The sequence below is a fragment of the Temnothorax nylanderi genome, unplaced genomic scaffold (assembly GCF_030848795.1).
Source record: "Temnothorax nylanderi isolate EJ_2023f unplaced genomic scaffold, tnyl_v1.0 TNYL_tig0586_pilon, whole genome shotgun sequence".
Taxonomy (NCBI): Eukaryota; Metazoa; Arthropoda; class Insecta; order Hymenoptera; family Formicidae; genus Temnothorax; species Temnothorax nylanderi.
The window spans coordinates 44,440-60,714 of NW_027249648.1; the positions used below are offsets into that span (position 1 = coordinate 44,440).

Below are 16,275 nucleotides of genomic sequence, written 5' to 3' on the forward strand. Positions count from 1 at the left end.
CCAATAGGGGACCGAGGGATGAAAATAGAGATTGTGCGCGAAAACGTGATTGTGAGAGGGGCAAAAAGGTCGAGATTATTTCAACACTAAGGATGACCAATGGAGAAATAACATAACCAAGAAATTCGATCGCAATCTTTAAGAACTGACACTTCTTATGATTAAGTTGAAAACCATGTTGTTTGAGTAATAGAAGAACTTGTCTTAGGACGTCAAGATTTTCTTCAACCGTATCGGAAGGTATAAAAATATGCAAATTAGAAACTTGCACTATATAGACTTCGCATATGGACCTTTAATTGCGTATAAATTTGGGTCTAATCAACCAAATCTTAAAGAATTATATATAAAATAGAGGTAGAAAAGACTGACGAACATAATAGAATTATAAATAGCCCGATATCTCAAAATTGACGGAAATTAGAGCAACCACGGATATTTTTCAAAAAATTCAAAAGGCCGTAGCCGGATAAGAAGGGTCAATGTGCCCCCACACGGATCATGCTCATTTTTTTGCTTTGATTGCTATCAGTTTCACTTACAATTTAGTCAAATATTAGCCCTTAATATTGAACCGTTTTGCTGTAAAAAATAAAAATGAAAATTTCGAAAATAATTCATATCTTTTGATCGGCTTAACCGATTTTGATGAAATTTTAATATGATGTAGATATCATTGAGAAACATTTGTGGAAAATTCGGGAAAGGTTTCTGATGACAGAAACATTAATAAAATAAATAAATAAATGTTCTTGATTTTTTTAGTCTCGATATCTTTCTTGCACAATTACGAAAAAATTTTTCTAGAATCTTGGAGTAGTTTCCTATCGGACATAATTTTTTGGAAGCAATAAAATGGGTAGGCGGTACTTTTAAAAAATAAAGTACACTTTTTATTTTTTTTAAATATGATATGCTTTTGGTACGATCGCCATATATTTTATGTAGAATTTTGGGATAGTATTCTACAACAAGTAATTTTTTCGAACCAATAAAATGGGTGGAAGGTACTTAAAAAAAACAAAATATTTTTTTTAAAACTATTATAGCTTTTTGGTACCATCGCCATATTTTTGTTTAGAATCTTGGAATGGAATCCTACAACAAGTAATTTTCCGGAATCGATTAAATAAATAGGTGCAGATACTAAACAAATAATAAAATAAAGTAAACAATAATTAACTGTTCGCTTTGTATAAAACAATATTCGATAGAAGGGCTGGCGAACTAGCCGGGTGTTATTGCTAAAATATTATATTACCTTAGAACAATAAACAATAATACATACGTTTCGGCCTTGAATGTGGTCTTCTTCAGTGTGACATTGGTCGTTACTTAAAGAGTCGTTACATTAGTAAAACTTTCGTACATTAATTGAACATAAGCTAACGGCATTATAATTAATAGAGAAGTCGCTCCATACGATAAACTAACATAATGAAAAGTCGCTACGTACGATCGAGTTAACTCGCTTACATGTCTTCATATATCCTTTACATATGTCGTGGTTATCGGCAACAATGTTGATTCCATTATTGTATAATTAGTTGGATGTGGTGTCAATAAGTCGGTGGAAGGAAGGAAGGATCTATCTTTGTCGTCCAAGACTGGAACACGCTGATTATCCGAGTGTCCTTAGATTACAATAAAAATAGTAATTTATATGTAATGAAAAGTACGTTCTAATTCTGTGGATCTTAATACCTTAATTTCTCTCCGGGAATACGTGTGTTCCAGTCGTTGGTCTAACAGCAAGTGCGAAGGTCAAGAAAATTTTGATGTAAAAATAAGTTAGAAGGGATGGAATATGGGAGGGATAAGAATAGAGTGGGAATTAAGGAGGATAGAGTAAACTTAGTATCGGGAAGATATGAGTCTGGTAATAGATCTGTGTCAGTTTGTTTGTTAAGGCCCTGACTCTGTCTTTTTATATGTACCATCTCTGAAATGAGTCTTTTATAATACATGAGTTCATTGTCCAATATTTTCACCCCCTCCCAATCTAATTTATGTTCTGTCTTAAGACGATGTTCGGAAATAACGGATGGAGATCCGTTTTTTTTTTCGTTAAATCTGATTTATGCTCTTTGATTCTAGTTTTTAATTGTCTTTTGGACTGTCCAACATATGTGGCTTCACAATCGCTGCAACTTATTTTATATACGATTCCACAATGTGCAGATGTTTCTAATTTGTCTTTGTCCAGTTTTATAAAATTATTCAATTTAAATGGGATTGTGTATGCCGGACGGAAATTAATGTCTTTAGCCAACGTTGTGAAACCTTTTGCGACCGATTTAATGTATGGTATTGTGAAATTCGGTGTCTTATTGTCGATAGAGAGATTGTTTTGTGATAGTGTGTTACTGTATGTAGAGATATCGTAATATTATGCACGTTTAGTTATTTTCATGTACCCGATATGTTTTACCGACCGCTACGATAGCGCTGTATTGTTCCTGCTCTACCGCATGAGCTTCCTCTTTTGTGTGTACTTTTATATATGGCTGCTGCCGCGTTTTCGTGTTACCGGACACATTGTAATAAACACTGAAGTACAACGGACTGTCTTTAATAGTCTTCCCTGCACAAAAAGCTAACAGGTTATAGGCCCAGGGACGGAGAAGAACGTAAATATCAGAAAGTCGCATTAAAAGTTAAACGAGTAACTGTGTCATCAATCCTTTGTGTCATCAATCATTCGTGCCAAAATGCATAGCAGTGTACAGCACATCGAAAAATTATCCGACGGTAACTATGAGGCATGGAAAATGCAAATGAGGAGTGTGCTCATATATAATGACCTCTGGGGCTATACAAGTGGCGAAATCGTAAGGCCTGAGGCGGAAGCAAGTGCATCGAATTGGACGACCAAGGATGAAAAGGCTCTTGTACTCATTATTCTGAGCGTATCAAAGGCGGAATTAGGACACTTAAAGAAAGCGGTAACATCCAAACAGGCATGGGATGAATTAGCGAGAATACACAGTTCAAAAGGTCCGGTATATATATATATATATATATATATATATATAAGAAAGGCAGTTCTGTGTGTGTGTATCGACAATTGTATAACCTAAGAAAAAGTCCTTCTGAGTCAATGTCACAATACATAAATAATTTCCAAGAAAAGGTTAATTTACTGGAAGATGCGGAAATAGAGATACCTCCCGAGCTGCAGTCAATTATGTTATTAAGCAGTCTACCTGACGATTTTGAAAATTTCTGTGTGGCGATCGAGTCGAGGGATCAAATTCCAACAGTGGACTTCATTAAAGGAAAGCTAATAGAAGAAGAGGCAAGGCGTCAAGGGAACGATAATAAAGAAAACGCTACAACGTCGGCGCTGGTTTCCCGGAAAGCTCACGCAAATAAAGAGTCATCTGCATCTACAAACAAAGGTTCGACCAGGAGCGACCAGGATAAGAGGAAATTTAATGGCAATTGCTTCAACTGCGGTAAATATGGACATTAAGCGAATCGTTGTCGGCTAAGAAGAAAAGATGGCGGCAAGGCTAAACAAGCGAGTAAAATGAAGGAACAGGAAGAAGATGACTCTCTAATCGCGATCTCGGCTTTAGTTTGTTCGTCAGAAAAAAACGAATGGTATTTAGATAGCGGAGCTACCTCACATATGTGTAACGATAGAAACGCGTTTGAAATGTTATCTGATGGACCGATTAGTAATATAAGCACAGCCGGAAAAGAAAATATAATATCTCACGGAGTAGGGATTGTACGAATAAATATTAAAATACACAGTAAAGTAAAGCCAGTAAAATTAACAAACGTATTATATGTACCGGAATTAAGAAGTAACTTATTATCAGTTCCAGCGATGACTGAAAAGAAATACGAGGTAAAATTTTCGGAGAATAACGCGTATATTACTAGACCGAATAGTTCATTAGTTTTTACAGCAACAAGGAAAAATCGCATGTATGTAGTTAAACAAATGGCAAACCATGAAGTTCTCAGTGTTAGTGATGATTTTAATTCAAAATTAAAGTTGTGGCATGAAAGATATGGCCATTTGAATTACAATGATTTAAAAGAGTTATTTGATAAGAAAAGAGTATACGGATTAGATCTACCATCAAAAAGTCAAAAATTGCCATGTGAAACATGTGATCAATCCAAAATTCATGTGTTGCCGTTTAAAGAAGGTAATCGAGCAAAAAACATTTTAGATATAGTGCATACAGACATTTGCGGGCCAATAAAGGTAAAATCATATGGAAATGCACGTTACTTTGCAACGTTTATTGACGATAAGACGCGATATATGGAAGTTGTATTTTTAAAATCACGTAGTGACATTTTAACAGAATTTAAAAAATATAAGTTACGTGTCGAGAAAGAAACTGGTCGTAGGATAATTAAGTTACGTAGTGATAATGCAAAGGAATATGTTAGTAAAGAGTTTAATGAGTATTTGGAAAGTCAAGGTATAAGAAGACAATTATCGGTTGAATATACTCCGCAGCAAAATGGAGTCGCGGAGCGCGCTCAACAATCGTTGAGATGGCGCGTGCAATGTTAATTAAATCAAAGGTACCCGAGGGTTTATGGGCTGAAGCCATTAATACGGCGGTATTTTTACGAAATAGATGCCCTTCAAAAGCAAACGATGGTATAACTCCATATGAGTCGTGGTCAAGTTGTAAACCAAACGTTAAATTCTTTAGAATTTTTGGTTCTCACGCTACTTTCTTAAAGAAAGGACCAGGGATTTCAAAGTTTGATCCAAAGGGAGAAAAGGCAATACTTGTTGGTTATTCTAGTGAGTCAAAGGTCTATAGACTATGGATCCCCAGTAGTAGAAAAGTAATTAAAAGTCGAGACGTTCGCTTTATCGAAGATGTAAATGATAACAAAGTAGAATCAATAGACGTAGATTTAATACCAAACATAAATATTAGAGACGAGTCAGAAATATTAGATGACGTAAAACCCATAGTTGAAAAAGAAAATAATGAGTTAGAAAATGTAGAAGAAATTTCAGATGCAAGTGAATATGGAGATGCAAATGAAATATTAAATGATACATTGAATAAAGAAGTCTCAACTTCCGAAAATAGTAAAAGAATTAGAGGGAGACCTAAGATGATTAGAACTGGAAAGCCAGGACGTCCCAAAAAACAATATCATACGGCAAGCGTTGCAATAAATTTAGATAGCGATCCAGAAACGATAGAGGATGTGTTAGAAAGATCTGATAAAGATAGGTGGTTAGATGCCATAAAAAGTGAATATAGATCATTGTTAGAATGTAATACATGGGAGTTAGTTGATAGAACACCAGATATGAAAGTAATCTCTTCTAAATGGGTTTTTCATATAAAAAGGCATCAAAATGGGGAAATAGATAGGTATAAGGCTAGGTTAGTTGCACGTGGATGCGAACAGAAATATGGTATTAATTATGAAGAAGTTTATGCTCCTGTTGCGCGAATACAGACAATAAGAACACTCTTAGCAGTAAGCGTAGAAATGGGTTATCACGTACATCAAATGGATGTGACTACGGCATATATACAAGGCAATTTATCAGAAACAATATATATGGAGCAACCCCCAAAGTTCAAACATGATAAAAATAAAGTATGTCGTCTGTGTCGTCCTAGCTATTTATGGTTTAAAACAGTCTGGCCGTGCCTGGCAAGATGAACTAAGAGAAAAACTAGAAAAAATTGGGCTTAAAGCTTCTAAGGTAGAACCTTGTGTTTATACTGGCATTATTGATAGCGTTTATGTAATAGCAGTCGTTTACGTGGACGATGTCCTTTTTACGTCAAAATCATTAAAAGTTATATCTAAAGTTAAGCTCGAATTAAGTAAGTTTTTTAAAATGAAAGATTTAGGACCTGTAAGCGAAATATTGGGTATACGAGTCGAAAGAGATAGGAATACGGGATCAATAAAAATTTCACAGAAAAAATATATAAATGAAATTATCGAACGATTTGGAATGAGCTTATGTAAACCCGTGGCTACACCTTTAACTTCAGATATTAAATTATTTAAAGAAATGGAGGCAAATACTCTTGATGAGAAAAGAGAAATGGAAGGTAAACCATATAAAGAATTAATAGGTAGCCTCCTTTACTTAGCAAATACGACAAGACCCGATGTTTCATTTACAGTTGGAGCGTTAAGTAGATACAATCTAAATCCTGGACTGCAACATTGGAAATACGCGAAACATGTCATCCGTTATTTGAAACAAACTGCTGATTATAAAATATTGTACCGAAAAACAGAGAAACCGTTACAAGCGTATACCGATGCAGATTGGGCCGGTGATCAAGATGACCGCAAATCTTGTTCAGGAAATATACACGTATTAGCTGGAGGACCAATAAGCTGGTTTTCTAAGAAGCAAACATCAGTTGCACTTTCAACAATGGAAGCCGAATATGTGGCTCTTTCCGAAGCAACGAAAGAAACTATACATTTACGTAGGTTAATCAAAGAGATGTATGGAGATCAATATGTACACGATCCAACGGATATATTATGCGATAATCAAAGCGCAATTGTACTGAGTAAAGAGAATATGCCTCACCAAAGGAGCAAACATATTGAAATAAGATGTCATTTTTCTAGGGATGCTCAAAGCAAAGGTTTAATTAATGTAAAATTTATTTCATCGGATAAAAACATGGCGGATATTTTAACAAAACCTTTGGTGAAAGATAAACATTTAAGTTGTGTTCGCTTATTAAATCTTATGTTCAGTTCAAAATACACATATATATTCCGATAGAGGGAGTGTAGAGATATCGTAATATTATGCACGTTTAGTTATTTTCATGTACCCGATATGTTTTACCGACCGCTACGATAGCGCTGTATTGTTCCTGCTCTACCGCATGAGCTTCCTCTCTTGTGTGTACTTTTATATATGACTGCTGCCGCGTTTTCGTGTTACCGGACACATTGTAATAAACACTGAAGTACAACGGACTGTCTTTAATAGTCTTCCCTGCACAAAAAGCTAACATTGTAAGCGTGGTATTTAGTCCTACTCCTAATTGTTGAAAAAACGAATCCAAGCGGATATCCATTGTTTAATAGAGTCTTGATGGCATCTTCTAAATTATTTTTGTGGAACTGTGGGTGCGACAGAAGGATAATTTTATCAATGAGCCCATATATTACGCCCCTTTTGTTACACAGAGGGTGGTTAGAATTGTAATTCAGGTATCTCCCAGAAAAAGTGGGTTTATGGTAATGATCGAAAACGATTCTGTTTTCCTGAATAATAATCGTGACATCTAAAAAATTCAATCTACCCTCCCGTCCGACCTCACAAGTAAATTGCAATTTTTCGTGTAGAGAGTTAAAAATCTTCAGCGTTCTATCTATTTCATCCAATGGTGCATCCATTGCGATGTCATCCACATACCGGCAATAAAAGTGTGGTATAAAGCTTAGTTGTTAGATTGCAATTTTCTCGAGGTCGCACATCACCATATCCGCTGTTATTGGAGACAGAGGAGAGCCCATCGGGCTGCCGAAAATTTGTTTATAAATTTTATTATTAAAGGAGAAATATGTGGAATTAAGAACTAGTTGAATTGCAATTATGAACTCATCATATGGAATGTCCGTGCGCTCCGAAATCTCAGCCCATTTTTTCGTGATACTTTCCACTACTAACAAGGGAACGGTCGGAAGTGTCCCTACCCGATTTGGATGCGCTTTGGATATGTTGTTGAGCATCAAAAAATATTAGACTCGTATTTTTTTTTTGCTGCTTATCTCGACGTTTATTGGTTGAAAAAACCCGATTTGGAACCTACCCGATTTGGATGCGCTTTGAATATGTTGTTGAGCATCAAAAAACATTAGACACGTGTTTTTTTTTGCGGCGTATCTCGACGTTTAGGGGTTGAAACAACCCCTCGAAAATAACGGATTTTATAGTTTTTTGCGAATATCTTCGAACATATAAGGCGTAACGACAAAAAATTTGTACGAAATGTTTATGGCTTTTTGTGCTCTTTACAATGGCGTAATCAGATTTTTCAAATTTGTCACATTTTTTAATTTAACTCCACCCCCACCTATTATTTTTGCCAAATATAACAATTTTTCCAACGCAAATTTAATAGCGTCAAATGCCAAATACATCCATGTATATTTTTATCTCAACATCTCGTATACTCGCAACCCGTCGCGTCGCGTAAAAGAGTCACGGTCGGTCTCGCTCCGCGTATACTTGGCACGAGACACTACCGTGTCTCTTGATTATGATACCATTATTAGATTTTTAGCAAGACGAGATGATATGTGGTATAGGCGTCGCGCTGTAGGTAGGTGTTGCGTTATTTCTGTTTAGTTGCGCCGTACGCTTAAAAATTTCCATTTCAACTCCGGGACAACCAAACGCGCTGATGCGAAGGTCAGCACTAGGCACTGACAGCGAGGAGTTAACGCTATTTCGATAGCGACGAAAATAAATAAGCAGGAAGTCCGGAAGGTTAAATGGAGTAGGGGAAAGCCTTCGCGCGTTCTGAAGGAAGGCACGGACGGACGGCAGATAGATTTGAGTCGCTGAGCGAGAAGTACATAACGTAATTTGGAGAGAGAGAATCATAGGTGCGTGCGAGATATATAGATATAGAGAGATAGATCGGTCGAAAAGCCTTGCGGTAAAGTAACGAGGGAATGTTTCCGGACTATATGTATATTTATAAAAATAAAGGACTGTCGTTATATTGAATCACAAGATCGTACACATCTATATATCGAGTGCCATTTCTTATGGAATATCAAGGTGTCATGGAGTTCCTCGATGATCGATTGCAACTGTGAATATCGGAGTGCCGCGTCCGCGTTGCTTTTCTTTACCTGAAACACACAAATGCAATAAGATGATTAATATAAAGATTCAATATTTTTTTATTGGAAAAACGAATAACTTACCAATATTCTTCTTCTTCTTCTTCAAAATCGTCCTCCATTTCAAATAGTCGACGTAAGCCGAAGATATCTACGTCGCCGGAAGTTTCCCAAATTTCGTCATTATTCTCTTGGTCCATAGTCCGGAACCAGCGGACCCAACGCTGCTGCGCCAAATTTATAAACCCACGGATTTTTATTTCGTGCATATATATATATATATATATAGCGCTGAAAACAGATTAGACAAAAATTAAAAAAATGTTAAATCTATGAAAATATTCATACATACCTTATTGTGAGGGATCCGAACCCTCACCATATTTCTGATTCGTATCTCGTGCACGGGCACATTGTCCACCCATATCCACTGTTACAATAAAAGAATGGTTAATTTAAAAATATTTTTAATATACAATTATGTGTATTATACGTACTTGTATATTAACACCTACCTACAGCGCGACGCCTATACCACATATCACCTCGTCTTGCCAAAAATCTAATAATGGTATCATAATCAAGAGACACGGTAGTGTCTCGTGCCAAGTATACGCGGAGCGAGACCGACCGTGACTCTTTTACGCGACGCGACGGGTTGCGAGTATACGAGATGTTGAGATAAAAATATACATGGATGTATTTGGCATTTGACGCTATTAAATTTGCGTTGGAAAAATTGTTATATTTGGCAAAAATAATAGGTGGGGGTGGAGTTAAATTAAAAAATGTGACAAATTTGAAAAATCTGATTACGCCATTGTAAAGAGCACAAAAAGCCATAAACATTTCGTACAAATTTTTTGTCGTTACGCCTTACATGTTCGAAGATATTCGCAAAAAACTATAAAATCCGTTATTTTCGAGGGGTTGTTTCAACCCCTAAACGTCGAGATACGCCGCAAAAAAAAACACGTGTCTAATGTTTTTTGATGCTCAACAACATATTCAAAGCGCATCCAAATCGGGTAGGTTCCAAATCGGGTTTTTTCAACCAATAAACGTCGAGATAAGCAGCAAAAAAAAATACGAGTCTAATATTTTTTGATGCTCAACAACATATCCAAAGCGCATCCAAATCGGGTAGGGACACTTCCGACCGTTCCCTTGTGAGTACTTTTAGTGCTTTTATTCTGTAAGGGAGCCTCTAGGAAAGAGAGGCGCCTACAGGTCATGTGACCAGCCCTCCGTGATTGGCTGGCAACAATATGTAGTAAGGTGGACATTGCGAGATTGCGAGGTGAGAAGAGGTTAAACCTCTTCTGCGCTCTTCTGCATTGGTGTCACAATCTCGCAATGTCCATCTTACTACATATTGTTGCCAGCCAATCACGGAGGGCTGGTCACATCGATCCGTTGGCGCCTCTCTCTCCAGTCTCTCCTAGAGGCTCTCTAATTCTACCAAAACACATCATTGTGCATGATATGTCAAAATTTGAATCATCTTTTATACAAAACGTATTATACTACCGTATTATTTTTTCTTCTTTTTGATGCTACTGCTGCTTTATCTCAGGAAGCGGTATTCTCTTTCTGAAGCTGCATGTTAACAATATCAGGATGTGAGCGTTTAAGATGAAAGCGTAAATTCGTGGTATTTCCTGCAGTTTTTACAGTCTGCTGGCAAATTTTACATTTTCCGCCTTCAGCAGATTTTATGAAGAACTTCCAAAAGTTGCTTTTGGGGGGGAGGCACTGTGAAATGTAAAATTGAACAATTAGTGTGTATCTTTTCAGTGATAGAACACAATAAAAATATTCAATACTATACATAATTTTATTAGTAAAGGATTAATGTTAAATGGATATAACAATATTTAAAGAAATAAAGAATAGTGTGTAATGCATGCGTACTGTTGTAGAATGTCAACGAAGACGAAGTCTCGGGTTAAGTACTGGATAACGTGGACGATAGCTCTCTTTCTCTATTTCCCACACTTAATTACTTATACGGTTTTTGTAACTTAATTTTGACGTAGTAATCATGCACGTCTGTAAAATTAATTAAAAACAAACGAAAAGCACTCAAGAATAATGAAAACTCACGAATGAAAATATGAGATATCACAGTAAAAATAAAGTCAAACATCATGCTTATTATTCAATTTGTACTCTACTCACCTGGTAGGTTAGGTGGGTTGAATCTGAATGGTTTTTTTTTTTCATAAAAGATGGGCTTAATGTATATCACAAACTCAAATCGTTGTTAACAATTGGAACACATAAAATTCTTAACGACAGAATAAATCTCTGCATAGACGAAGGCTACGCCCGCCGGGAGAGGCTCTCGGTGGTAGCTGGTTGCACGAAAGTGATTGATATGTTGCACTAGATATCTTCTATTCCTCGAAATCTCGGAAAATCTTTCACGTTAAGAGCTCGGCACACAATTGTGGCACTGTACGACGTAGGCGTCAGATGCGAAGCAAACTCTTCTCGGCGTGTCCCTAATAACGATCGCAACGAGCGGAAATTGACCGAAGAATTCGGAACGTCAACGTAAAACGTCGAAAAGAAATCACACGGATATCGCACCTCACGACGTTCCAGATAAAACTTGCTACAAATACTCTGAATTATTCTTTAAATGCAGACCGCTTTATTTAATATGGTCGACCACCTTCGCTTCTTAAATTCGCATTGGTTGCTCGCTTAACTTCTGCGCTCATGATTGGTTGCAGTTAGAGAGCCTCTAGGAGAGAAAGGCGCCAACAAGATCACGTGACAGCGACTCAGCTTGATGCTAGCCAATCAAAAGATTCGCTTGGAACTGCGTGATACTAGCCAATCAGAGGATATTTGTTGGCGCCTCTCTCTCCTAGAGGCTCTCTAGTTGCAGTTCAACGGCCTGTCTCGGAAATTTCCACACTCATCCGGTGACAAAATACCCAACTTCCGATAATTTCATGAAAAATCTACCATAAACCAACCCTGTTGCAAAGAACCGATAGAAACTGATAAAAAATATATATTTTATCTGAAAAGGATGTGTTTTTGTCCTTGGAATCTCTTATAACTTCTGATAGAATTGATCATTTTTCGACTTATACAGACAGATAGAGCTCCAAAGAGACGGCGCAGGTCAATCTGAGATTGCAGATATTCTCAAAAATTCGGTCGTATTTTATCTGCAATTGCAAATAATTTTAATAACTCGATCGTTTTTTATCTGCAGGTGCACATACCTTAAAATTTAAATTTTTTATTGTACTCTATCGGAATAAACTTGCACTTACAAGCTAGGATTTTATCAGGACTTACCAACACGATCAATATATAGAGATTATATAGAGGAACATATATGTTTTAATCAGATATTGCCAGCAATCAGTCTATATATGGACTGTCAAATGTATCTTTGGTTCGAAGACCATGAATCCGTATCTGCAAAGTACCGGGTGGTAAAAAATTATATGTCATGGCTTTGACAGGTGATTCTCCAGATCGAGATCGGTAAAGATCTGAAGAAAGTTGCATCCGCAAAATTAATCTTGACCTTGAAATTCAAGGTCAAATTTTTTTATTGGCTTAAAAAATTCTGCTCATCAAGAGGAACAAAAGTCTTAAAGAGACCATAGGTCGCCTAAAAGAAAATCATAAAGTTGAAAAAATTGGGATATGCAATTTTGTTGTGAATATTCCCTAAGAGGAAAAAGTCGACTTTAAGTCGACTTCTAGCGAAACTGACTTGGCAGAGAAGTCGACTTTTTTAAGGACGAAAGTCGACTTCAAGTCGACTTGAAGTCGGCGAATGTCTCAAAAACCGCCGATTTAAAGTCGACTTCCCGTCATGACAAAAAGTCGACTTCCCGTCAATTTTTAACGTCGATAAAATAAACCGCCGCGTACGTCTGGAGGTCGTATCTTGAAACGAGGTGAAAATTACAAAAGTGAACAGATTTTACTAGATTTTGATAAATAAAATCGTAGATACGCTAATAAATTTCCTCACTTTTGTAATTTTTACCTCATTATTTCAAGATACACAATTAATCGACCCCTTGCTGGAGAAACTATCGGAATAAGTATCGGAGAAAGTCAACGGGAAGACAATGATGACGAGGACTGTAAATGACGACGACGACGACGACGTTTCGTCGCGGTGGTCGATAGCGCGGCGCTTTACGACGTCTTATCGTGTCCTGTCTCGCGGCACGTATTCCTCGCACTCGCGTAAGCTCTGCTCCTCCTCGAGATTCGCCGCCATATTGATGATGCATGACGCGCCGCTTAATATAAAATAAAAATAACTGCTAGACTGTTTTCCGTCTTTTTATAAGTCGACTATTTAGAAGTCGACTTTCCGTCGACTTCTATAAGTCGACTATTTAGAAGTCGACTTTCCGTCGACTTCTATAAGTCAACTATTTAAAAGTCAACTTTTCGTCGACTTCTATAAGTCGACTATTTAGAAGTCGACTTTCCGTCGACTTTTATAAGTCAACTATTTAGAAGTCGACTTTTAGTCGACTTTCCGTCATTTTTAGAAGTCGACTAGAAGTCGACTTATAAAAGTCGACTTGCCGTCGACTTTCCGTCAACTGTGCTCTTAGGGTTGATAAAAGGAGTTCTGTCTTTCTCTATCGTCAAACTGACCAATCAATTCATGCTTTTCTTTTCCCTCAGGAGCAGAGAAAACTCATGTCCCGCTACCGACATAAGCAGTCTATGTTAATATGTCTATGGTTTGATTTATCATTTATTTTACGCTGGGTAGCGTTGGGTGGCGCCGGCGCTCACGGAAGCCTCCCAACCAGTTTGTCGATAGAGAAAGAGACAGAACTCCTTTTATCAATATTCGCGACAAAATTGCATACCCCAATTTTTTAAACTTTATGATTTTCTTTTGGGTTGAAGGGTTCATTTGCGATCTATGGTCTCTTTAAGTGTCTGAGCAGAATAGCTGACTTATAATTTCAAGACAGTGTTTTATGCTTTAAATCTTTGTTTTTAGCAACGCACAATACTGTCTTGTGTCTCAAGTCTTAAACGAGTGTACAAAGTGTCAACATTGTAAGACTTGAGACACAAGACAGTATTGTGCGTTGCTAAAAACAAAGATTTAAAGCATAAAACACTGTCTTAAAATTATAAGTCAGCTATTCTGCTCAGGCCCTAAGACTTTTGTTCCTCTTGATAAGCAGAATTTTTTAAGACAATAAAAAATTTTGACCTTGAATTTCAAGGTCAAGATCAATTTTGCGGATGCAACTTTTTTCAGATCTTTACCGATTTCAATCTGGAGAATCACCTGTCAAAGCCATGACATATAATTTTTTACCACCCTGTACTTTTTATCTGCACATAGTCGTATTGTGAAAAATTCGACCTCAATACAATGCACCGGTTCTTATCAGTAAATACGAGTTAAATAAGTATCTGTTTACATTGAATTTTTCCAATGTAGCTATTTCTAGATGAGACTGCTTTAAATCGGTCACTATATGGATTCTCGAGTTCAAAATTAGTTATTCGCCGATTTTTATATGTATTTGCAAACACAATTTTTTATCAGCACCAATTGGTATGCATTTGTTTTGTGAAAAGTTCAATCTCACTCTAGTTTTTATCAGTAAATACAGGTTAAAAATAAGTATTAGTTTACATTAAATTTTCCAAATCAGCCACTTTAGGGCGAGAATGTTTTCGATCAGTTGTATGGATTTTCGGTTCCAAAAGTGATCTTCGTTCCTATGGAGATTTATCCGTATTTACAAACTATTATCTGCACATATCTGTACTTATTCGTATATTTAAAGATTTATTACGGTTTAGGATGAAGTTCGCGTTTAATCAATTAATAAATGCAAATCGAACGATGCTGGAATTTTTTTCCAATCTCAGTAAACACCTCGCGAGAGAAAGGGGATCGCTAACAATTAAGTACAAAAGAGCTCTCCTCAATGAAGTATAAACATCGAATGAGACACGTCTTATGATTTTTTCCCACGCCTCTTTTTCGCGAGATTTTTTGAAGTCCAAATCTATATTTGAACGGGATAGGAGTCGAAGAAAAAATAAAAAAGCGTGCAAATTAGAAACTTGTATCTTCCTTTCTCGGTATTTTATCTTGTTTACAAATTTTCTTCTATGAGGAGGTCAAAATTGACTAACTCATTTTCTCATGCAGGGAATTGTTAATAAAATAAAATAATAAAGAAGCAAGGTGCATTTCTAATTTTCACTCTTTTTTATATGTTGTAGTAGCTATGCTCCACATAACACATGCAAAGTAAAATAATTAATTAAAAAACTTTAATTAAAATTTAATATTAAAATAAAAATTATTAATTAAAATTTTATTTTATTTTATTTTATTTGTTACAATTTTTTTAATCAAAATTATAAAATTAGTTACTATCACTATTGCCGCTACCGTTGGTACTGCTACTGCTGCTGCTGCTGTTGCTACAGCTGCTCAAATGACTACTGTCGGATTTGCGTGAAGGTGCGCTCTTATTTTTTTGTTTTCTTTTATTCATAGTTTCTTCTACAACACACATGAGCCCATAACTTACTTTTTATATCACGTTTTCGAAATTTAAAATTTTTATCGAACTAAATTTTCACTGGGAGTAAGTCATGACTTGAGAGTAACTCGTGATTATAGCTCGTCCTATTCTTGTCTACAAAAAATTATAAATCTATAATAACTTACTTGTCGTCTTCAGGACGCGTTTTGTGACTCTGTTTATGTCAGAGATTTTTTGCCTTATGAACGTTTGGTAATCCCCTACCAATTCTTCAATCTTGTGCTTGTTATAGCCACGATATGATTCCAGGAAATACCTGAATATATCTGTAACAAAAAATATAATTAAATTATTTTTTGGAAAATATTTTGGGAAAAACGCTAAATTTTACGAAATGCGTCAATCAATTCTGTTTAATTCTGTTTACAAACATTCAAAAAATGTAAATTTATTCAAAATCCGAACAACAGTATGAATTTTCAAAAATTACATTAAACTTCAACGTAATTCAATACCGTAAGTGAATATACGTTATATACCGAGAATCTGTAACCGTAGCCGAGGAGGAAGAGGATGGTTGCGTTAGTGACTAAAAACATATACTGTACCTTCAACGAAAGCTATGGCCGCTTCCCGGTATTTATCACCACACCGGACTTTGTATAATTTCCCTTTCTTCAAAAAAGTCTGAAAGTGGTGTATTTTATCACTCTCGACGATTTCGTATGTCGATTCTCCAGTATATTTTATATAACAAAACATTTCTCAATGTCACTAAAAGTAATGTAATTAACAAAATAAAATGCAAATAGTACTATGGGTTATCAATCAAAGAAAAATGGAGCGTAGAGCCGTAACAAGGTGTTGGTGTTCATATTGTTACGCCCGTGCT

General features: G+C 36.2%; 1 protein-coding gene across 1 annotated transcript; it reads left to right on the top strand.

Annotated features, from left to right (window-relative positions):
- The first annotated feature begins 2,711 nt into the window (after positions 1-2,711).
- Positions 2,712-3,475, top strand: LOC139784111 (uncharacterized). The gene is made up of 2 exons (XM_071723276.1): positions 2,712-3,002; positions 3,038-3,475. Exons 1-2 carry the CDS (start codon positions 2,712-2,714, stop codon positions 3,473-3,475), a joined length of 729 nt encoding a protein of 242 aa, XP_071579377.1.
- The last annotated feature ends 12,800 nt before the right edge of the window (positions 3,476-16,275 follow it).

What these genes read in the sequence shown, in the direction of transcription:
- LOC139784111 (XM_071723276.1), top strand. Translation starts at nt 2,712, where the DNA reads ATGCATAGCAGTGTACAGCACATCGAAAAATTATCCGACGGTAACTAT. An exon ending in TACACAGTTCAAAAGGTCCG is followed by an intron (nt 3,003 to 3,037) that starts GTATATATATAT and finishes TATATATATAAG; the next exon opens with AAAGGCAGTTCTGTGTGTGT.